We start from the raw sequence: 24222 nt of genomic DNA, 5'->3' as shown, positions 1-24222 counted from the left end.
TATAGCCCGCCAGGCTCCTCTGTCCATGGGATTCTCCAGGCAAGAATACTGGAGTGGTTAGCCATTGCCTTCTCCAGGGGATCTTCCTGACCCAGGGATCAAACCCAGATCTCCTGCATTGCAGGTGGATTCCTTACAGTCTGAGCCATCGGAGAAGCCCCTGGAACAGTCTTACCCACCCACCCCCAACTCCGAAACCGTTCTTAGAGGTTCTTCAGTAAAACCAGGGTCCGGTCACCTTTCGTTGGTGCTGGAACTGCACCCATTCAGGAAGGGGCCGTGTGAGTTTGTTATCGCAGTGGATTATTCAGGGAAGGGCTTATGCTGAGCAGGGGAATCTGAGGGACTGAAGCGGCTCTTTTCCCTGCTGATGTAAGGTCACAGGGCCCTCATGAGTGACAACCTTAGCGTTCAAATGAATAAGTTACTAGGAGGTTTTAGGGGGATGCTGAGCTTCCCAGGTGGCGCTAGTGGTAAAGAGCCCGCCTGCCAGTGCCAGAGACGTAAGAGACACGGGTTTGATCCCTGGGTCAGGAAGATCCCCTGGAGAAGGGCATGGCAACCCACTGCAGTGTTCTTGCCTGGAGAACCCCATGGACAGAGGAGCATTGTGGACTACAGTCCACGGGGACGCAAAGAGTCAGACACGACTGAAGCAACTTAGCACGCCTGCGCAGACCATGTGAGCACCAGCCCTTGACAAAGCATTAGTCAATTCGTAGGAGATCTATATACATAAATCCATGTTGGCCCAAAGTCACCAATTGTCCTCATGGGAAGCACCGCCTACTGTTCTGATTTGGGGCACTCACATGTCCTTTCTTTTATGAAACTATGGTCATAACAGATGGTTTAGTAGAAACTGTCTTAACTAATTCTTTTTTTTTTTGGCCATGCCCTAAGGCATGTGAATATTAGTTCCCCTCCCAGGGACTGAATCCTATAGTGCAAGTGCCAAGTCTTAACCACTGGACCACTAGGGAAGTTCCAAACCAATCCCTTTCTTAATCAACTTATTACAGCAACCAACACCTTTCAATCTCTTGGTGAGAATACTGTCTTTGTGCCTGTGGCAACGGGTAGATTCTCTTGAAGTTTCCCTTGCTTCTGCTCTTCACGCATCACCCATTGAGATACATGTTTAACAAGAGTCAACTGCATCCAGCCCAAACCTGTTTAGGCCGGTCATACCTGTGAATTATAATTATGCAATTTGATGAATTCATCCATGAACAAACCAATTAAGGGTATAAACAGAAACAGTGTTGACCAATGGCAGGGAGTGTAAACAAAAAAAGTTATTTCTACAAAATTGAGGCGACATCCCTGGCAATCCAGTGATTAAGACTCCAAGCTTCCACTGTAGGTGGTGTGGTTGGTTCAATAACCCTGCAGGCTGTGTGGTGCGACCAAAAAAATTTTTTAATTTTATAAATAAATAAATAAATCGAGTGTTTTAGAAAGACTCAATTAAAGCATATCATTTTTTAACAGCAAATTAGAAATGAGGGAGAAGACTATAAAATATTCATAATGAAAGCATACAAATGAAAAAGGATTTTGCAATCAGATTGCTTCATCAGTATCTGCAATGTCTTGCTCTATGTCAGGGAAACTGGAACTAGAAACTCCAGGACCAGACAATGTGTGTAGTTTGTGGACTACAAAGGCGATTAATCCCTTTTTCTTTTTCAGCAGATTCATCAGCAAAGAAAAGGCTTAGATCTACATCTTGACACTGTTAATAGCCAATGATGACACATTTAGATATTTTGAGCCAAAGAAAGCATTTAGAGACAGAATATATCTTTTGTGTGATTCCTTGATAGAACCAACTTTTCCAGTAAACAGACCATTAACAATGCCAATTACACTGGGTAAAAATACACCTACTTGGTAAGATAAAAGCCTGACCGCTATATCAGTCCTTCCTGGTCTAAAAAGTTCTTATATGTGAGGGACCGCCCTGGTGGCCCAGTGTTTAATTCTTCCGCTTCCAAGGCAGGGGGTGGGGGTTCCATCCCTGGTCAGGAAGCTAAGATCCCACATGGCCCATGGCCAAAAAAACCAAAACATAGAAAAGAGAAGCAATATCGTAACAAAGTCAATGAAGACTTTAAAAACATAGTATGCTTCTTAACAAGTCTTGCCCTTCTTTAAAAAATAAAATAAAATAAATAATCACTGATGCATGAAATCAACTGATTTTAGCTGCCTGGCCCTTCCAAGATCCAGTGGCTATGAACTCTGTTTTCAACAAAGGTATCCAACAAAGGCAGCCTTCAGCACCACTTCAGTCTATATATATATATATATTTTTTTTTTAACTTTTTGACCATGCTATACAGCATGTGAGACCTTAATTCCCCAACCTGAGATCAAATCTGCGTTGGAAGCACAGCATCGGACTACCAGGCAAGTTCCAATCCAACATATACATATTAATGGTATATGACTCTCAATTGACCCTCAGAAGGGCCTGGTCCATTCAGAACAGACCTGTGGTTGCCAAGGAGGAGGGAGGGTGGGAGAGGGATGGACTGGGGCCTGAGGTTAATGCAAACTCCCACAGGATGGGCAAACAACGAGGTCCTGCTGAACGGCACAAAGAGCTGTATTCACTATCCTGCGACAAACCACAGAGAAAAGGATATTTTAAAAGAATAGATATGTATAACTGGATCACTTTGTTGTACAACAGAAATTAACACTGTAAATCAGCTATACTTCAGTTCAAAAAAAAGAAAAGTGGCAGGGGCGCTCTGGCTTCTGAAAGCCAGAAATACACACGTATTCTCAAAAGGAGACTATCCAAACCCTCCAGTGTTTTATAAAGTGGAATCTTTAAATATTAATGATTCAAAAACCAAAGGAGGGAAACTCCAGCACCATTGTCAGGCTGTAAATAACTGGGCACTCAAACGGAACTGAGTGCTTAAACATCTTGGAGTTTGTCCTGACAGAGTGTGCTTTCCTGGGAAATGGTAACCGCTGCCCTCACTCGGGCCAAATGAGCCTTATCTGAATTTTCTCTCCCTTGCAACCAAGGTGCTAGTCCAGAACCCAACGTCTGCCGCAGCAAAGTCTCTGTGGAGCAGCCGGATACGGCTGAGACAACACCAAGATGGTAATCTCTAAACATTAAGAAACGGTTTCCTTCGGCCCTCTTGCACATGTTTGCCTCCCTTCCCCCATCCTGACCATTTGCCCAGCGTGCTCAGGCTTGAACAAATCGGGCTGGATTCAAGACAGATTCCTGCAGTCATGACCCAACCCCGGAAGAACCGAAGTGCCTCCTGTGAGGACCGCCACTCAGAAGTCCTCTGCCTGGCTAGCTATAGAATGGACTGGACAAAGTTTACAAATATCAGGGCCTAGTCAACTCCATCTCTAAGGACACGAAAAGGTCCCTTTTCAAAATGCCATCCATCCAGATGACCGGAATCTGGGATAAAAAAAACTTTATATCCAGCTATGTATCTGGTAGGTGCCTATTTTAAAGGCTGACTGAGGTAATTAAAAGTTAGATGGACAGGAGAAAGGCTAGTGAGGACAGAGCAGGGCAAGCCAGGGGAAGAGTAACCAGAAAGAGGGTCCTGGGGCAGACCCAGATCCACGGGTCCCTGGCCCCAAGCAGAGAGTGATCAGGCCTGTGCTTTAAGGAGATCCCTCTGGCTGCTGGGAGGAGGGTGGACTCAGGGGCAGAGAACAAGAAGGACTCCAGGCCAGGGACTGGACTAATTTGGTAACCATGGAGAGGACGAGCTGAGTGCAGAGAGAGTGGGGTCGGGACCCTAGAATAAGGCAGTAAGTCTGGCAACTGTAATATATACATTTTTTAATTTGGCTGTGCTGGGTCTTAGTTACGGCAGGTAGATCTTTGATGTTTAACCGTGGCGTGCGAACTCCTAGTTGTGGCATGTGGGATTTCATTCACTGACCGGGGACCAAACCCAGACCCCCTGCGTTGTGAGCTCAGAATCTTAGCTACCGGCCCACCAGGGAAGTCCCAGTCCAGCATCTATAGATACTCACTGACTATCTCTGTGTGAGCAACTGTGTACACGCACGCACACACACTCACACACACTGTCCTCCTTATACACAGAGTCCAGGTGGTGGCCCAGACTCTGGACTCTGGAGCCAAAATGCCCAAGTTCAAATTTCAATTCATCACTTGCTAGGGGTAAAACTTGGTAAGTCACTGACCATCTCTGTACCCAGATTCCTCATCTGTAAGGTGGAGACAGTAATGAAAGCATCTTCTTAGGGTTGTAACGAGGAGTAAAATAGTTACTGCAGGTAAAGCATTTAGGGACGAATGCCTGTCACAATAGTATATTTTTCCTATTGCTCCTGTAACAACTTACCACAAACACAGTGGCTTCGTGAAAATATTAATTTATTCTCCTGTAATTGTGGAGGCCAGAAGTAGGAAATCAGTCTCACTGGGCTAAAGTCAGGGTGTCGGATGGGTTGACTCTTCTGTGTGCCCCAGAGAAGGCTCCGTTCCTGCCTTTTCCAGCTCCTGGAGGCTGTGGCATTCCCTGGGTCCTGCCCATATCGTCCTGACCTCTGCTACTACCACCATCACCGCCTTCCTCTCTGTGACCCTCTCACTTCCCTCTTATAAGGACCCTTGGGCTTATACTTAGGGCCCAGCTGGATAACCCAGAATAATCTTCCCATCCCCAAATCCTTGACTCCATTACATCTACACAGTCCCTTTTGCCCCTGAAGGTAATGTTCCCAGGTTCTGGGGATTTGGATGCAAATAACTTCAAGGACCATTATTCAGTCCATTGTTCATGATAAAGTGAAAGTGTGAGTCACTCAGTTGTGTCCAACTCTTTGTGACCCTGTGGACTGTAGCCTGTCCACGGGACTCTCCAGCCAAGAATACTGAAGTGGGTTGCCATTCCTTTCTCCAGGTGATCTTCCCAATCCAGGGATCAAACCAGAGTCTCTAACATTGCGGGCAGATTCTTTACCATCTGAGCCAAGAGGGAAGCCCACCACCCATGATAAGCAATAAATAGACGTGAATTACTGTTATTACCATTATCATCCTGCTTACTCCCTCAGCAGCTCCAGATTGTATCCTCAACCCTGTCTCAAGCTGTGTGGGAGAGAACGGGATGTGGAAAGACCCCTGTCTAACTCTCAGAAGCTCCCTGAGACCAGACCCCAAGCCATCAGACCAGAGCTGGCCATGATGCCAGCTTCATCAGTCAGAGACCTCAGTCGCTGGCTGGTCCCCTGAGGGGACAGAAGGGGCAGAAAGCAGACGAATGGAGCAGGAAGGTACTTAGAGGTCTCAAGGGGGCTCAGAGAGGGGCCTCTGGGGCTGAGGCTAAGGCTTTCTGACGGTGCTGTACTCCGTGGACTTCTCGAGGATCCTGCTGGGAGGGCGGGTGTTGAGATGCTCCATGTTGCTGTAGGTCGGCTGTTCATCCGAGGTGTCCAAAGACAGAGCCGCGTAGGTGATGCTGTCCCTGGAAACCTCAGCCTGCAGCGAAGATGTCTTCGGGGTTAGAGGGGTATAGGGGATGTTGTCCCTGAAGACGTCAGCCTGCAGTGAAGATGTCCTCGGGGTTAGAGGTGCTGGCCGGAGGCTGCCCACCCATGGAGGAGGCCTTGGAGGACCCCGGGGAGACAGAGCCTCCAGGACTTCTGGAGGCTTCTCCCAGGCCCTCCAGCCCCTCCTCCCTCCACTCAGCCCGGCACCCTGAGCTCCAGTCGTAGGAGAAGGTGCTCTCCCTCAATTCTGTGCCAGGGCAGCACATTTTGCACAGAATACCAGGTCACTCGGCTGCACCCAGCATACGGACCGTGTCTGACCGGACTCTGAGTCTCCAGTGCTGAGGTCTGGTATGGAGGTGATGCCAAAGGCCAAAAGCCCGCAGGGGCTCTGCCAGCCAGTCTTTCGATGGCTGCATCTTTGCTCAGCGCCCACCTTCCCACATGGGCGAGAGAAGACCCATCCTCAAAGGAAGAGGCAACAGCGGGTCTGGTCCGAGACCCACCAAGCACATACCGTGTTGGCATAGTCCCCGTCCCCTGAGTAGGCCTGGGGGGAGGAGGGGGCCCTCTCAGAGGCCTTCTTCCGGGAGGAGCCAGAGGGCTTTTCAATCTGCTGCAGGTTCAGGTCTGCGTAGCAGATGTCGCTCCCCGGGGGCTGAAGCACCTAGGAGACGAGACTCGGGTTCCACAGAGGGACACACGGCTCCCAGCTTCCGCTGCAACCTCCACTTCCTCTCAGCCTCCCTTGCCCCCTCCCAAGCCCCCTCCCTTCTTGCTGATTCCAGCATCTTCCCAGGCCCCTTCCCAGCCCTTGCAGCTGGGTCATGAGCATACGGGCACTTGGGCACAGGGATTGTCTGAGGCACTTGGGCCTCGGTGCTCCTGGGAGATGGAAAACAAAAAGGGGGGCAAGGTGTCCGGTGTTTCTGTTCTGACCTCGGGGACTCTCTTACCTCCACTGGGGATGTCCCAGCAGCTAAAAGACAAAAACAACCAGAGTTAGAAAGCCCATTCAGAGACTCACCCGTGCCTCCAGGTCTGGGGAAGAAATGAAGTGAATTAAGCTTCAGGCTCAGAGAAAAGAGTGAGTGTGTGTGTGTGATGCACGCTCAATCTCTCAGTTGCATCCAACTCCTCACAATCTCACTAACTGCCGCCCTGCCAGGCTCCTCAGTCCATGGAACTTCCCAGGCAAGGATACTGGAGCGGGTTGCCATTTCCTACCCCAAAGGATCTTCCTGACTCAGGGATCAAACCCGCATCTCCTGAATTGCAGGCAGATTCTTACTGCTGAGCCATCTGAGAAGAGACCTGGTTCTAGATCTCATCCCTCAGATGATAAATAAGGAGACCTCGGTCCATCTATTCCCCACATCGCAGAACTGTGTGATCAGCCAGCTATCAACTCCTCTGGGATTAGGCTCTGCCTATAACTTCTGGAATTCTGCCTGTAACTCCACCATTTCTCAACCTGCCTGTCATCTTTCACGGGTCAACTCAAGTCACACCTACTTTCTGCAGCTACCCAGGCTCTCGAATCCCTCCCTTGCCAGCTCCCAGGTTATTTGATTTATGTCTGTCTCATCACCCTTCCGTGGTAAAGAATTCACCTGCCAGTGCAGAAGACCCAGGTTCGATCCCTGGGTCGGGAAGACCCCTTGGAGAAGGAAATGGCAACCCACTGCAGTATTCTTGCCTGGGAAATGCCCATGGACAGAGGGGACCGGTGGGCTACAGTCCCTGGGGTCACACAAGAGTCGGACACAACTGAACGACTGAACAACAAAACGACGACACCCTTGTCCCATTGAATTGTGGCCAGCCTGCGGGTGGGATGTGGGCTGCTAGTGGCCGAGCCTGTTCTGCGCTTTCCCGGTGCAGGCTGTACCAGGCGCACAAGGGCTCCAGCAGCACAGCTTGCTCATGAGACAGGATTGTTCTAAGCTGCTCTCCAAGTGAAGCACTTGAGCTGAGTCAACACTGTATGGACCAGCTATTTCTTTATCTGCCTGCCATCTCCTGCACCTAGTTTTGGAGACTACAGAGAAATAATATAACCGCCCCCTAGCCCCAGTTTTTAGGGGGAACAGAATGTATTTAGGTCACAGACAATACATTTGGGAGAAAATATGATGAGCCAAGAGTCAGGCTCCCTTCTTCCCAAACTACAAGATTCCCCAGGCTGTTGTTGGGGCGGGGGGAGGTGAGGGCAGCATTGAACAGGGCCCCGTGAGAGCTCGGGTCCTGCTGGATTCCAAGAAGGAGAAGGTGCAATCATTTTAAGAATGTGGAAGTGGAGCTAGACAGGAAAAGGGTTGGTCGAGGCCAAACCTCGTGACTGACAAGTGCAGACTCGTGAGCAGGGGCCCTTCCCTAAAGGGTAAATTTACATAGAACATGGAGGGTAGCTTAAGAAAAGGCTGGAGAAGAGGAAGAGCAAAAATAGGCCTGGGGTCGTCCCCTGTAGCTCAGTGATAAAGAATCCACCTGCCAATGCAAAGCCCCATGAGTTCGATCCCTGGTCCCGGAAGATCCCACATGCCTTGGGGCAACTAAGCCCATGCATGACAACTGTTGAGCCTGTACTCTGGAGCCCATGAGCCACAACTACTGAAGTCCTCACGCCCTGGAGCCCGTTCTCGGCAACAGGAGAAGCTACGCAGTGAGAAGCTTGCGCGCTGCCGCTAGAGATTAACCTCTGCTCGCCTCAACTAGAGAAAAGCCTGAGCAGCAATGAAGACCCAGCATGGCCAAAAGTAAATAGATAAAAACAGGAGTGGCCACCAACCCTTCTGAGGAAATCCAGAGGACTGTATGCGTGTGTCCAAGCTCGCGTGTGCATTCACGTGTGGGCGGTGTTTGCGCATACATACGTGTCCATGGGCTCATGCGCCTGTGTGTCCATTCGCTCGTGTGTGCATAACTTCCTGAGGGTGTCTCCCCTGCCCCCACGTCAACTCAGTCCCTCCGTGACAACCACAGCAAGTGGTGGTCAAGACTCGAAAGGGTGTGGGTACTCTAGAAGGGCTGCCTGCCTAAGGCCATTGTCACCTCCGCCAATCAGGAGAGTCAAATCAGGAAATGGACCAGGAGAGAGAGCAAAGAGGCAAGAAGAACAAAGAGGGATGTTCAAGGCAGACCTGATGTTGAAAGCTCCTGGGCTCACCTCCAAGCTCCAGCCCCTCAAACCGCCAGCTGCTGAGGCCTTCGGGACAGCAACCCTTCCGGAGTCTGCCGGCGATCCATGGGTCCGAAGGCTCCGGGATGACCACGCAGGCCGTCAACCCCACATGCTGCTACCCAGCCCAGCCCACCCCAGCCTCAGCCCGGTCTCCTCACCTTTCTTCAGTCGCTTCGCCATTCTCCAAGCCACGAGCGAGGCCACCATGAAGAGAAGCAGCAACACCGCAAAGATGAGAGGAAGGAGGACACTGAGCCCCAGGCCATCGTTGCTGGAAACGACAGAAGAGGCCCCCGTGGTTGACCTCCCCCCTTGACCTTATCCCACCCACCCAGGGGCAGAGATGGCCACACACCTTTAGACCTTCCAACTGCAGGGTTCTGGTTTCCAGCCTAGGAAACCCCTACTCCTGGGGGCCCTCAAAGATTTTTTTTTTTCCCTTTTCTTGGCTGCACCACAGGGCTTATGGGATTTTAGTCCTCTGACCGGGGATTGAACCTGCTCCCTCCGCAGTGAAATCATGGAATCCTAACTACTGAACCACCAGGGAGTTCTCCAAAAATGTTTTTTTAATATTTCATTTATTTGTGCTGAGTCTTAGCTGCAGCAGGCAAACTCTTTATTGCAGCACATGGGATCTAGCTCCCTAACAGGGATCAAACCCAAGCCCTCCACATTGGGAGCACAGAGTTCTAGCCACTGGACCACCAGGGAAGTCCTGGTTTTAAAAAAAAGATGGGAGAGGACTGTTCCACACGGTGTTTCTGTGGGTCTGCAGGCCAAACAGAAATTGCATGGCAAAGGCTCTGGAAAGTCTTTCCTATTTCTCTGCTTGCCCTCCGTGCAGGCTGAACAGCATCCTTCACCCGGTAGTTCACTCAGAACCTGAGATCCGTTTGAAAGTAAGATCTTTGCAGAGGTCGTCAAGTTAAGACGAGGTCATGCTGGATCAGGATGGGCCTGAGGCAAGTGACTGGTGTCCTTATAAAGGATAAATTGGTGGTCCAGTGGCTAAGACTCCTCGCTAATAATGCAGGGGGGCCAGGTTCAATTCCTGGTCAGGGAACTAGATCCCACAGCTGGCAACTAAGAGTTTACATACCACAACTAAGACTCAGTGCAGTCAAATAAATAAATTTTTTAAAAAAGGGGGTGGGGCAGAAATTGGGGCACACAGACACACAGGGAGAAGGCCATGTGATGTCAAAGGCCAAGGTTGGCGTGATGCTGCCACAAGCCAAGGAATGCCCAGCTTACCGGCAGCCCCCAGAACTGAGGAGACTGGCCTGGGACAGACTCTACTTTAGAGTCCCAAGAAGGAGCCAACCTGCCCACACGTTGGTTTCATTTCTGGCCTCCTGAGCTGTGAGAGCAAGTGAGAGGGGGCCCTAGCATTCTTGAGCCCAAGAGTGCAGAGACAAGCTCTGGCTGGGACCTGGGACTACAAAGGGTGCCCCCTTCCAAGGAGTTTGGGCCCAGTAGTTCATGAGGAATGGCAGCCTCGGAGCTGGCTTACCTGTCTTTGGAGTGGTGGCCAGTTGCAGCTGAGGAGCGAATATTATCTTTTGTGTTGACAGTGGAGGTTGTGGGAATGGTGGTCGGCACTGTAGTTGGTGCTTGGCACAGAGATCAGGTTACACAGCACTCTGCCTGCTCCCCGCCCGTCACCCTACACATGGCTCTGAGTCTGGGGCCTGGGGGTTTGGGGAGCATGGGCCTCCCTGCCCTGAGGATTGGTGAGCATGAGCCTCCCTATCCTGAGTGTCTGGAGCAGGGCCAAGGGAGGGGCCGACAGCCCAGACTGCTCATATCTCCCTGGCCTCCAGGAGACTCAGAGCCTCAGAGGCAGTGGGGCTGGCACAGGTCCAGGGAGGTTAGAGGGGCCCAGGGTCGCCTCAGGCCAAGGGCAGCTGGAGGGAGCGGGATTCAAATGCTCCAGCTGCTTGTGACGGGGCCACAGCTAGTGCCTCCCCCATCTACTTATCCACGAGGACAGGAGTAGAACGGGGGCTACCAGGCAGCTGACACAGCCAAGATCTGCGAAGTCAAAGGTCAGGAATGGCAGCCCTGAGCAAAACCCCGAGGCCAGGAAAAGCCTGCACTTGGAGGACGTTATTAATCACCCACGATGGGGAGAGTTCTCAGGAATGGTGTCAGGATTGAATGAGATGACATAGCTGTTGTACTTTGCAAGTATAATGAGCCTCACAGGTTCCAGGTGTGAGTGGGGGGGCGGGGAGGGGCGGTGACTGTTGACTGTGTACCCAGCCCTGCTTCCACACAGGTGCCCTGTGAGCTGGTACCATCTATCTGAGGATCAGCAGAAGCAGAGCCCAATAGATAAGTTATGTCAAACCAAGATCACTGAGTTAACATGCCCAGGAGTGTTTGCCTTCTAGAAGGATTGAGGAAGAGAGTGTTGTTCAACTTAAATGTATAAATGATTCCTGATGGGGTTTCATGCATCAGAATTGCAGCCTTCTGTCTGTGGAGCCCTGTCCAGACCCCAATATTAAGCACAGCATCCCCCACTGGGCTGGGACTTCCCCCTGAGATGGGATATGGAACACACGCTGGGAACGGCAGCTCTGAAGACCCAACCCTGAATTCCAGAAAGAGCAGGAACACCCCCAGGGAGCAGGAGTCCCAGGAAAGGGCTGGCAGGAAGCAGGGTCTCCAGGTCCCACAGAGGAGGGTCCCTTGGCCCACAGACTGACACGGGGACCACCACCTTCATCCTCTTGGGAGCGGACTCGGGCACTGACTATGCGCAGGGAAACAGGCTGCTGGGAAAGCCTGATCCCGCCCAGAGGCGGCCCTGGAGCCAGGAGAGAGTCGAGGAGAAGCCCAGCCACTCCAGCCCACGTGGTCAGCAGGGGCTCCGTGAGCCCTCAGGACTCCCCCACCCCTGGGACATTCCCTCTGAGGGACAGTTGGGTCCCTGGACAGAGCAGGCCCTGAAGAGACACGTCCACACACACACATAGTCTTACCTGGGTCAATGGTCACATCAACGTCGTCCCCCAGGTCGACTCCAGTTCTCTCAATCCCACACCAGTAAGCGTCTGAATCGTCTAGCCTGAGCTTCTCCATGGTCACGGTGAACGAGCGGTCTTTCCAGTTGTCCTTGATGGACACGCGGCCCTGCTTCACCTCCTTCTCTGATCCATGGATTGTTTTAACAACGAACCGGCAGCTGCTCCAGTCAGCCCCCCGGCACCACCACTTCACATAGGGCTCATACCCAGGGTCGTATCGACACCGCACAGTCAGTGAGCCCTGCTCCACACCTGTCACTGCTCTGGGACCCGAGATGGCAGATGAGCCTGAAAACACAAATCCATGTACGTGTCACCTCCCGTCCTGGAGGCAGGGCCACAGCCTCCTGCATTGTGAATCGTTCAACCAGACCCAAGGGCCTCCTGAGCTGAGTAACAGTCAAGGAAGACAGATCAAGACGGACTTTTTGTCCTTCAAAATTCTAGCCAAAGCCACCAGGGAAATCCCATGAAAGGACAACTGCAGATCTCGAAGAAACCCAAACACTGACACAGAGCAAGAGTACCTTCCTATAATTAACCCCTCTTCCCCTGTCTGCGGCCAGTAAGTCTTTCCATTTCCAGTAACGTCCATTTGCAGCCATCCCTGTGTTATTCTGGTCTGATGGGGAGGAAAGAGCAGAGGACCTATTTGCACAGAAGATGACTCTGTACTGTCGACCTCAGGATGCCCAGGGGAAACATCCCCATCACCCAGCTCTGGAGAAACTGTTCCTAATGGTTCTAATTATGTCTACTGGTTCTATAGTAAACCAGCCTGGTAGGAAAGTGAAAAAGTAAAAGTGAAGTCGTTCAGTCCTGTCCAACTCTCTGCAACCCCACGGACTGTAGCCTACCAGGATCCTCCATCCATGGGATTTTCCAGGCAAGAACACTGGAGTGGGTTGCCATTTCTTTCTCCAGGGGATCTTCCCAACCCACCTTTGAAATTGACCGAAAGAGTAATGCCCATCAGTTTCCCAGTGCTCTGGAATTTTTATTACCCAGATCCCATTTCTTCCCACTGAACTGCTTTGTCTGCTTCATCAAAAAGCAAACGTGTGAGTTCTTTATGGATGTTCCATTCTGTCCCATCGATCTATCCTTACGAAGTTCCAATATTCTGGCCCCCTGATGCGGAGAGTTGCCTCATTAGAAAACACTCTGATGTGGGGAAAGTTTGAAGGCAGAGAAGGTATCAGCATAGGATAGATGGTTAGATAGCACCACCGACTCAATGGACATGAATTTGAGTGAATTCCAGGAGATGGTGGAGGACCAAGGAGCCTGGTGTGCTGCAGTCCATGGGGTCACAAACAGTTGGACACAATTTAGCCACTGAACAACAACAACGAGGCGAATCCATACTGTCTTGAATACTACAGCCCTGCAGGAAAGCAAGGATTATAGAGAAAAGCAGCAGCATTTTCTGATATATATGATTTTCTTGCTCTTTCTTCCATTTCCTCATCTTTGAAAGATCGGAGATACAGAGAAATGTTTCTTTACTGTAAGGAAACAACACCTCAAGCATCACGAAGAATGGCAGCTGTCTCTAGCCCTTGGTGTCAGAACCTGGGAAGTGGTGAGGAGCTCGGCAGTCTGGAGAGCAGATGCCCCTGGATGGGGTCGGGGTCGGGGGCACTTGTCCCACTGTCCTCATGCAAGAAGCAGGCGATGTGGTTTCAGATCTTTACACTTTTAAGGAGTAGCTCAAAATCTGGGTGAAATCTCTCTTTGAAACACCAGCTTAAATAGAAACAATAGCAATCTAGCCTGGGCCTCCCAGACCCATCTGCTGGCAGACCAGTTGTGTTCTGCTTAGGAATATTTTAGAGCTCTAAATGCATGTATTAGAAAAGTAAAGAGGACTTTAATGTATCAAAAATTTATTTCAAAAGTTAAAAAACAGAAGGAGGAGTAGGAAGAAAGGAAAAACTAGAAGAAAGGAAATAATGAAGGTAATAAAAATTAATGAAGTAGAGAGGCTTCCCTGGTGGCTCAGTGGTAAAGAATCTGCCTGCCAATGCAGGGGACCCAGGCTCAATCCCTGACCACAGGCCACATGGTCAACACACATTTGATTTTCTAAAAACTCTTCACAAATTAAGAGTAGAACTTCCTTTATCTGATCAAGATTATCGAGTAAAAGCCTCAGCAAATACCGCAATGATTGTGAGATATTGGCGTATACTTTATAATCATCAACCTGGACACTAATTCTGTATCCACTTTTCTGTACGTGTTACCCATCTGTACATGTTATTTTCTGAAATTCTGACCAACGTAGTGAGACACAGAAAAATATAAAATATATCATTATTGGGGGAAAATAATAACATTTAGGGAAAATATTTAAATCTTTAATTTAAAAGGATTTTCATTTTTAATGGAATTCAGTAGAGTGGCTCAAAACACAATAAATGTATTAAAAATCAGTGGCTTTCCTGTAAACCACCAACAAGTAATTGGAAAACAAAATGGAAAAGTGCTCATTTACAATAACAATAAAAGTATACTAAATACCAAGGAATAGCTTGAACAGAAACAATTAGGACTTATAGAAAAAAAATCATACACAAACACTCTGAAATTTTCTTGACTGACATAAAGGTTTACACATAAAAGAGCTATATTATAATTCTGAATGAAAATGCTATGTATCGCAAAAATTTTCTTCCTTCTCAAATACATTTAAAGATTTAACTCAAAAACCCCCAGAACATTTTTATAACACATATATTTTTTCCCAATAATCTCTGTCTATACATAGGTGTAGTATATATGTGTGCGTGTATATATACGCCTATGCATGCATGTGTAATAAATATTATATGTAATGTATGCTAGAGGAATAAATGAAGAGACAAGAATTTTTAACATCTGAAAGTTGAGCAATGAGTAAGGACTTGTCTGCCAAATATTAAAATGGTATCAGGCCTAATAAAGAAGCCACCTTGGAAATCTAACAAGACTAGGTGAATGCCTCAGTCGAACACAGTCAAAAGCCTAAAAGCAGACCTAGTCTATTTAAGGATTTTATATATGCCATAGAAAACTATGGCAAAAGTGAAAACAAATTAAAGAATCTCTTGATGAGGGTGAAAGAGGAGAGTGAAAAAGCTGGCCTAAAACTCAACATTCAAAAAACTAGGATCATGACATCCGGTCCCATCATTTCATGGCAAGTAGATAGGGAAACAGTGAAATCAGTGGCAGGTCTTATTTTCTTGGGCACCAAAATCACTGCAGTGACTGCATCCACAAAGTTAAAAGATGCTTGCTCCTTGGAAGAAAAGCTTTGACAGTGTATTAAAAAGTAGAGATATCACTTTGCTGACAAAGGTCTGTCTCGTCAAAGCTATGGCTTTTCCAGTAGTCATGTACAGATGTGAGAGTTGGACCTTTAAGAAGGCTGAGTGCCAAAGAACTGATGCTTGTGAATTTTGGTGCTGGAGAAGACTCTTGAGAGTCGCTTGGACAACAAGAAGATCAAACCAGTCAATCCTAAAGGAAATCAGTCCTGAATATTCATTGGAAAGACTGATGCTGAGGCTTCGATACTTGGACCACCCGATGCAAAGAGCCAACTCATTGGAAAAGATCCTGATGCTGGGAAAGATCGAGAGCAGAAGGAGAGGGGGACGGCAGAGGATGAGATGGTTGGATAGCATCATCGACCCAGTGAACATGAGTTTGAGCAAACTCCAGGAGATAGTGAAGGACAGGGAAGCCTGGGCATGCTGCAGTCCATGGGATCACAAAGAGTCAGACACGACTGAGCAAGTAAAGAGCAACAATATAGAAAACTAAAAGGGTAAGCAGGGAAGGGAAGGGTTAGGGCATAACCCTCTCCTGTCACCTCCCAGTGTACTCCATTAGGTAAATAGAGAGAGACTAAGGAGGTCAGCATAAAACAGGAAAGCATTTCTAAAACTGGAAGAAAATAGAAGTGAATATTTATAAAATTTCTAGATGACAGGGAGCAGTTTCGAAACTTGACATTAATGAATGACAGGAAACAAAGAGTCAGTAGGGAATCTGACTACATGCAAAGACAGCATGTGGACATACCAATTAAAAAAGACTGAAAAGGCAAAGAACAGACTGAGAGACATATTTAGAACAAATAACATAGAAAAGGATTAATGGTGTTTCTCTTTCAAGATTTTTTTACGTGGACCGTTTTTAAAGGCTTTATTGAATTTGTTACAGTATGGCTTTTGTTTTATGTTTTGACTTTTTGACTACGAGGATGCTCCCCGACCAGGGATCGAACCTGCACTTGCTGCCTTGGAAGTCAGAGTCTTAACCACTGGACCACCAGGGAAGACACTATTCCCAATAGTGTCTCTCTTGATTAAGCACGTATAGAAGAAAAACATTTAAGACTCCATTTGGAAAACTGATGAGAGATAAGAGGCAAGTCACAAAGAAGAAATTCAGTGGCTAATAAAATTCAAGTGTTCGATTTAAACAACGTAACAAACAAGAAATGTAGAAGACAACACCACTTTTCACATATCAAATCAACCAAGTGTTGACGACTGGCGTTTTGCTGACTGAGGCCAGGTGGTCCAGGCACTAGGAGAAGATGCTGGAAGGAAGGTAACTGGTTCAAACATACAGAAAGCCATAAGGCAGTTTCATGTGTCAGACACAGGCATGCCCTTTGCTCCAGTAATGATACTTCTAGGATTTAGTCCTCAGGAAACAATCGGAGAGGCACACAAGAAGGGTTGCACAAAGATTCATTACATAGTTAGCAAAAATAAAGGAAATAAAACCCACTTCCATCAATCGGGGAAATAAGTACACATTGAAATAATGCAAACACTGATAATGAGGCTTAGAAATATTTTTAATTATGTGGAAAATTCTCATATGAAGTGAAAATTAGGGTTTTTAAAAATCATATACAGTATAATATCAACTAACTTTTTTAAATGCGTAAAAAAGATCAAAACTAAGCTAGAATGTTAACAACTGGTTGCCTTGAGCATTCAGACAGACATGAGGTTTTTTATTTTTCCTAATTCTTCATTTTTTTATGTACTTCACTTTTCTTTTTCCTGTACTTTTCCAAGTATCAATAACAAGAACTTATTACTTTCAAAATCATAGAAAAACAAATGCCTGGACAGGGCTGTTTAATAGTGTAGTGGGCCGAGTAACAACCCCTAAAGATGTCCTAACCCCCAAAACCTGTGAACACAATTAGCCTTACATGGCAAAAAAGGTCTGTGCAGGTGTGATTGAATTAAGCAAAGTCCTTATCAGAGGGAGGCAGGAGGGTCAGGGTCAGAGAAGGAGAGATGACTATGGAGCAGGGGCTGCGGTGATGTAGGGCCACATCCCAAGGAGATCGGGCAGCTTTTGGAAGTTAGAAGAATCAAGGGGTTGAATTCTCCCCCTAGAGCCACCAGGAGAAACGTTGTCCTGTTGACTCGTTTTAGACTTCTGATCTCTGCTGCTGCTGCTGCTGCTAAGTCATTTCAGTCGTGTCCAACTCTGTGCGACCCCACAGACAGCAGCCCACCAGGCTCCCCCATCCCTGGGATTCTCCAGGCAAGAACACTGGAGTGGATTGCCATTTCCTTCTCCAATGCATGAAAGTAGAAAGTGAAAGGGAAGTTGCTCAGTCATTTCCAACTCTTAGTGACCCTGTGGACTGCAGCCTACCAGGCTCCTTCGTCCTTGGGACTTTCCAGGCAAGAGTACTGAAGTGGGTTGCCATTGCCTTCTCCGTTCTGATCTCTAGATGTAATATTCTAAGCTTGTGTTCTTCTAATCCCCTAAGTTTGTGGTCGTTTGTCCCAGAGCCCTAGGGCTCTAACATAGACGGCCGCCTCATCTTTAGTTGCTACGCCTCTAACGGCTTGTAGTGCATTTAGTTTTGGGCTTCCTTGGTAGCAGTGGTAAAGAATTCCACTTCCTTGAATTGCAGTGGGATGTGGGTTCAATCCCTGGGTCAGGAAGATCCTCTGGAGTAGGAAATGGCAACCTGCTCCAGTATCCTAGCCTGGAGAATACCATGGACAGAGGAGCCCGGTGGGCTACAGTCCATGGAGTCCCAGAGAGTCAGACACAATTGAGAGGCTGAGCAGGCCTGCACTGACCCTTGAACCATCTGTCCACTCCCTTCTCTCAGACCCCTCTTCGGGGTGCCTACTCCCCATCAACCTTGCAGAGCACTGGCTCTGCTTTGGGGAACCGTCCTGGCCCAGAGGCAGCCCGGAGCTCCAAGAAGCAGCACCTTCACTGGGCATGGCTACTCGCAGCCTGGAGGATGGAGAATAATCCTAGATCAGGTGGAAACTGAGCCGCAGGGAGGGAGGTGACTGACTCAGTGTCAGTAAGCGACAGGCGGGCCCGGAGCCTGCCTCCAGCTCAGCAGGGGACATCAGCTAGTCTCCGCTCTGGGTCAATACTTCTGGGGTTTGGTCCACCTCCGCCACCACTTACGGTGAGGCTCAAGTGGGACAGGCAGGTAATTTTTCTCTGAAAAAAAATGTTGTTATTATTGCTTAGTCGCTAAGCTGTGTCCAACATTTTTGCCACCCCATGGACTGTAGCCCAATAGGCTCCCCTTTCCATGGGATTTCCCAGGCAAGAATACTGCAGTGGGTTGCCATTTCCTTCTCCAGGGGATCTTCCCGACCCAGGGATCCAACCCGCGTCTCCTGCATTGGCAGGCGAATTCTTTATCACTGAGCCACAAAAGAGAGTCATTGAAAGTCTTGCTTCTCACAGAAAATGAATCGCTATAAAGCCTAGTGGAAAGTTTCTGGGCTGTTTTCTGCGTACTTTTGCAACAGTGAGCTCTCGAGAAGAAGGAAGCAGTGCTGGTTAAACGTGTTGCTTGTGATCGGAAGTCCTATGGTTGAGGCTGGTCACAGGTTGGCACCAAGGTTTGCGCTGGCGACTAGGTTCTTATCAGCACACAGCTGTGCCTGTTCCGCTTCAGACAAACATTCCTGCTCTGTCTTAATCCCTCCCAAACCGTGTACACGCATGCACTACTCTCACATCTGCCAGCCATCACGTTCCCCTGCTCCAGATGTCAGGGGGAAGCACAAAACCCTCTATGTGCCTTCCTCAACCTTGCTTGCCAATTTGTCCCCTAACTTCTCACCCCAGATCTATCTCCTCTGTTTCCACACCGAAACTCGAGGCTGAGCATCCACAAGCCATCTCCAGCCACCCACAAGCCACACGTCTCTCTCCTCCTCTAAGACCTTTTCCCCTAACAAATAAAAGCAACCTCCCCACCAGTGGTTCAGCGGGTGAAGAATCAGCCTGTAATGCAGGAGACACAGGACGTGGGTTCAATCCCTGGGTCAGGAAGATCCCTTGGAGGAAAAAATGGCAACCTGCTCCAGTATTCTTGCCTGGAGAATTCCCTGGACAGGGGAGCCTGGTGGGCTACAGTCCATGGGGTCACAAAAAACATACAGCACAGAACCTCCCAATCAGCCCCAACAGGAGTGTGTGGGGCCTGTAACAAAGGCCTTCTGTTCCTCAGACGTACCAAGGTCAAGCTCATTTCCATAGGAGAGCCTTGCTGTCCCTTGTGCCTGAGAAACTTCCTCGATCTGAAGTACCTGCTCCTTCTTGTCCTCCAGGTCTCAGCCCAGGTGGCTCCCACTCAGAGGGCTCCTTCCAAGCCCACCCATCGAAAGCATTCCTCCCCCCGCCCCCTGAGTCGGGGCATGGCACTTAGCTTTGCTCGCAGGATGCATCGCTGCTTATAAGTATCATTCTCATTTCTACACCTGATGGACTGAATGATCAAAGCAGACGACACAAAACAGTCACAGGTCACAAAGGACTGGCTGGTTGTCGTGCCTTCTGCAGCCTCAGATCCAAAGGCGACCACAGAAAGTTTTCTCTGGAGACCATAACTGCTCCTAACTCTCCTCTCTGCTCTTTGATTATTTTCTTATTGAGATATAATTCACACATCACGCAATTCACCCTTTTAAGTTGTGCAGTTCAGCGTTTTTGTGAGATACTCACGAAGCTGTACAAACATCACCACTAATTCCAGAATGTAGTCATCACCCTAAGAGAGACCCCGTATGAAGGAGTCCCTCCCCCCTAACTTGCTCCCCTGCCCCTGGGGACCAATAATGTACTGTCTTTATGAAGTTACGTATTCTAGACATTTCATATGCATGGGATAATACAACATACACCCTTTTTCGTTTGGATTCTTTACCAAGCTTAATGTTTTCCAGATTCATCCAGACTATAGCATGTGTCAGTATCTCCTTCACTTTCATGACTAGTGCACCGTGGTGAGTACACCAAGGTTTAGATTATCCATCCATCAGTTGACAAGCACTTAGACTGTTTCCGCTATTTAGCTCCTATGAACTATGTTGCCATGAACATTTGCATACACTTGTTTTAACATGGACATATGTCTTCCATTCTCTTGGATATATACCTAGGAGTGGAATTGCTGGCTAGTGTGGTAACCACATGTTTAATATTTTCATGAATGTCAAATTGCTTTCCAAAGTGGCTGCATTGTTTTACAATCCCGTGAGCAATGTCCTCTCCAGGTAATGTCAACAGCCTCAATTGTTTGATTCTATGAAAGTAGAAGGACAAAGATTCTAGGTGGTGAGGTGGGATGGGCATCATAGCAATCACTGCTCCCTGTCCATTAGAGGCATTCACTCATTCAACTAATACTCACTAGTTGTCTCAACTGCACCTGTCCTGGTTGTAGGCACAAAAATCCCGGCCCTCCTGAAGTTTATATTCTATCAAAGTGAGGGAAGGGAGAGGATAAACATGGAGAAAAGTAATGCAAGGGAACTGCTTTTTTTTCTTCTTCTTTTTGGCCACGCCGTGTGGTATGTGGAACTTCCCCAACCAGGAGTCCAACACAAGCCCCCTGCAGTGGAAGTGCAAAATCTTAACCACTGGACCATCAGGGAAGTCCAGAGAATGGCTATTTTCATTAGGGTCATCAATGATGGCTTCACTGAGAAGCAAAGACGGGAAGGAACTGAGGACTGGAGCCTTGGCTCTCTGAAGAAGAGCACTGTGCGGATTGAACATCAAGGGCTGAGGGCCTGCGGCGGGAGTGTGCCTGGCATGGATGGTCACAGAACATCCAAGAGGCTGGGATGGCTGGGGTGGGTTGAGCCAGGGGGAGCAGAGTGGCAGAGGAGACCGGGAGACGGTGTGGAGGGAGACCCGGATGGTACCACCTGGTAGCCTCTGTAAGGACTTCGGATTTGTACTCTAGGATGGAGGTCATTGGACGGTTTTGACCACAGAAGAGACAGGATCTGGCTTACATTTCAAAGGCTCACCATGAGATACGAAAGAAGTGATGGATGCCCCTGGGGTTCTGCCCGAGCACCTGAAAAGATAGAGTTGCCAAACACAAAGATGGGAGAGAAAGGAATTTGACAGAGGAGATGTGGTCAGGCCACACTTGAAATGTCAATATCTGGGACTTCCCTGGAGGCCCAGTGGTTGAGGTTCTGTGGGAACCCAGGTTCCTTCCCTGGTCTGGGAACTGAGACCCCACAGCTCAGGGCGTGGACAAAAAAAAAAAGAAGAAATGTCAACATCTGAGTGAAGAAGTCGAATGGAGAGCTGGATAGAAGATTCTTGAGTGCAGGGAGATGACCAGGCTCGGGATACAAAAACGGGAGTCATCTCAGAGAGGAGGTGAGATCAACAAGAGGCTGACTCTAGAGAGAGAAGGTGCTCAGACACTGAGCTCTGCAGTCCCCCAACCTGTCCAAGCCAAGAAAATCCCCTTGACTTTTAATCACAATGAGATCCATAGGACTTCCCTGGCAGTCCAATGGTTAAGACTCACGCTTCTAACAAGTCTTAACCATGGGTTCAATCCTTGGTTGGGTGACTAAGATCCCTTGTCCCGCATGGCATGGCCAAAAATCAAAAAGGTCTCCATCAACTTCCAGTTGACTTCAATCCTCTGTCTCTGCTCACATCCTAGCCCCCTTTCCCTCCTCATCCTACCACGCTTACCTTCTCTCGACCTTTCCATTCTATTTCCTTCTTCCCCGAAAGCCTAGAACCATCTCTTCCACTCCATCAGGCAAATCCCCTGCTTCCCTTCCTTCCAGGTCCGCCTCACCCTCACCCCTTCTCCAGAGCCTTCCCTTGCTCATAACACTTTCTGGAAGGTGAGAGCAGGGGTGCATTCTCCCCATCTCTCCTGAGCACCCAGGGCGCCTCTGCTTCTCCCCCACCAGTGGCGGCCACCAGTCTGTCCATTCTGAAGGATCAGCCCCCAGAGGTCGGGAGTTATGCCTGGTGCTGGCTTCATCGTGAAGACCACGCTCCACCTTCCGCGTTGGCCTTGTGGGCCCTGAAACCCTGAGCACAGGGTTGAGTGGCTGAAACCCACGGGCTCACGACTGGGAGGAACTGCTTAGAAACAGAGCTGGTGCCTCAGCAGGACGCCTTGCTGAGCCCCCTCTTTCCTCTGCCAGCAGCTTCCTCCCTTCCCATCAACTTTCCCTGGGCGAACAGGCCCGGGCCCCGCTCACCTGAAAGCCGGAGCAAGAGGCAGAACAAAGGCAGCAGGTGCATTGTGTCTTCGCACGGCTTCAGGCGCAGCGCGTCAGGGAGAACCAGCTGCAGCCTCCTTCGCTTCCAGCCCTTCTGCTTTTGCTTACTCTCACTCTCACACTTCCTCCTTCGGCCCTTTCCCACTGGCAAATGAGATGAAAAGCGGAAGGAGGCAGGATGGGTGAAATTTCAAGGCCGTGCAAGAAGCGATCGTGAATAAGCTTTTGAGAAATACCTCCCTGGCCGGAGCCTCAACGGGTTCTCTAAAAGGAGAACTCTGCTCCTTCTCAGCCTTGAAGGTTGCAGACCCACTGGGTCTGAGCGGCTTTTACTCAGTCCTTCTCCCCTGGTGGGAAGATTGGGATAGGGGGAGCCTGGTACCCCTGGAGAAATTGTGGAGAGCCAAGAACTGATGGACACAACGGCCTACATGTGGGATTTCAAGCATAGCTGAATGCTCAGGAGCCCAGAAGCTCAGGAATTCTACTTAATCACAGTGGGGCTTGGGCCAAAGTCACAGGAGAGATTCTAGATTCCAAGCTAGACCAGAGATGGGAAGCAGAGGGTGAGGAAGTATCAAAACCCAGACAACTGGGACTTCCCTGGTGGTGCAGTGGTTAAGACTCCAAGGGGCCAAGGGTTCAATCTCTGGTTGGGAAAATAAGATCCCACGCGGCTCATGGGGCAGCAGAAAAAAATACTTTAATAAATAAATTAATTCATTTAAAAAAAAACAGAGTACCCACTAAAAGAAAAGGGCTCAAAGAGAGGAATATGTGATCAGGGAACTCCTGGTGCAGTGGGCAAGAGGGGCCTCTGTCCTGAGAACATACCAGAAACTCTTATCACTGTGCCCAGCTTACAAGGTAAGCATCTGTGAATATCGATTCTAGCCTGAATCTTCCAGAAACTTGTCAGTTATACCTTCCTGAAGAAACCAGCTCATTGTTCATAGCTATTCACCCCCAGCACCTTACCCCCTCAACACACATTTTGCAATAACTACTTCTTGCAGTGGAAATAAAGGATGTGCCCACCAGCTTCCCCCACTGACTCCCTTTCTTTCTGACAACTCTGTGTTGGCAGAGTTGTCATCCTTCCCTCCCCTTCCCGTATCAGAATCCCAGCAAGACCTGGGATGAAGCCCAGAAATTAGGAAAGGACCAGACCTTTCTCACATTTTGTTCCTGGAGCTTCCTTTGCCGTGTGCCTTACGTACCTGGTGATGTCTTGGGGAGCAAGTGTGTCCCAAGGAGATATCTGAGCCCCTCATGTCCTCAAGGAGAGATCTGAGCCCCTCATGTCCTTATCAGGAGTGACTAGGTATCAGAAGGGTTATTTGCACAGGAAAATGCAGCAGCTGATAAGCAAGGGTTTTCCAGGATGTGGCCACAATTGGCTTCTCACATTACATCCTTCCAAGTGATCAAGTCAGGTCAATGATACAGAGTGAGAACTCGGTCAGCCTTCCGTCCCTACCCTACTGCTCGGCACAGCCAACCTCGGCCTGTGACCCTGAATAGCTATCCTGAGAGACATCTGGTCTCAGCAAACAGAGACATCATTTGGCTTCCAGGGGAAATGACCAATAAGTTAAGTAAGATAGGGCACTCTGGAAAGCAACGGGCACATGCTGTGAGGGGTATGAGGTGATCTTTCCTTTCTCGGGTACAGTCAATAAGAAGCAAACAGTCTCTGAGCTGCTCCAAATTTCAGCCTGTGTCCTGACCCTCTGATCCTGGGCCTTCCTGGGTCAAAAACAGAGATTCTGCTTGGAATCAACCAAAGAGAATTCTCTGGAGACATCCCTGGTGATCCAGAGGTTAAGACACCTTCCACACTTCCAGGGAAGATGCCAATTTCTTTGTATCTTGATTGCAGTAGTGATTACATTGGTATATACATTTGTTA

At 48.8% G+C, this 24222-nt stretch overlaps 2 protein-coding genes across 6 annotated transcripts in view; one reads left to right on the top strand and one right to left on the bottom strand.

Annotated features, from left to right (window-relative positions):
- Positions 1–24222, top strand: part of RAB37 (RAB37, member RAS oncogene family) — a 65861-nt gene that overhangs the window by 14843 nt on the left and 26796 nt on the right. The gene's annotated exons all lie outside the window — the stretch shown is intronic.
- LOC138415405 (CMRF35-like molecule 1) lies at positions 4386–23755 on the bottom strand. Of its 5 annotated transcripts, XM_069543984.1 has the most exons (8): positions 23531–23755; positions 22290–22454; positions 11698–12030; positions 10221–10248; positions 8863–8975; positions 6477–6499; positions 6038–6187; positions 4386–5572 (listed from the first exon to the last, which is right to left on the bottom strand). In XM_069543984.1, exons 2-8 carry the CDS (start codon positions 22330–22332, stop codon positions 5354–5356), a joined length of 909 nt encoding a protein of 302 aa, XP_069400085.1. In that variant the 5' UTR covers positions 22333–22454; positions 23531–23755; the 3' UTR covers positions 4386–5353. The 5 variants fall into 5 exon arrangements, with proteins under 5 accessions (XP_069400085.1, XP_069400081.1, XP_069400082.1 ...); XM_069543980.1 differs by lacking the exon at positions 23531–23755 and having other exon boundaries at positions 10221–10308; positions 22290–22510; XM_069543981.1 differs by lacking the exon at positions 23531–23755 and having other exon boundaries at positions 10221–10266; positions 22290–22469.

Source organism: Ovis canadensis, chromosome 11 (genome assembly GCF_042477335.2).
Source record: "Ovis canadensis isolate MfBH-ARS-UI-01 breed Bighorn chromosome 11, ARS-UI_OviCan_v2, whole genome shotgun sequence".
Classification (NCBI taxonomy): Eukaryota; Metazoa; Chordata; class Mammalia; order Artiodactyla; family Bovidae; genus Ovis; species Ovis canadensis.
This window is presented reverse-complemented; position numbering and strand designations above follow the sequence as displayed.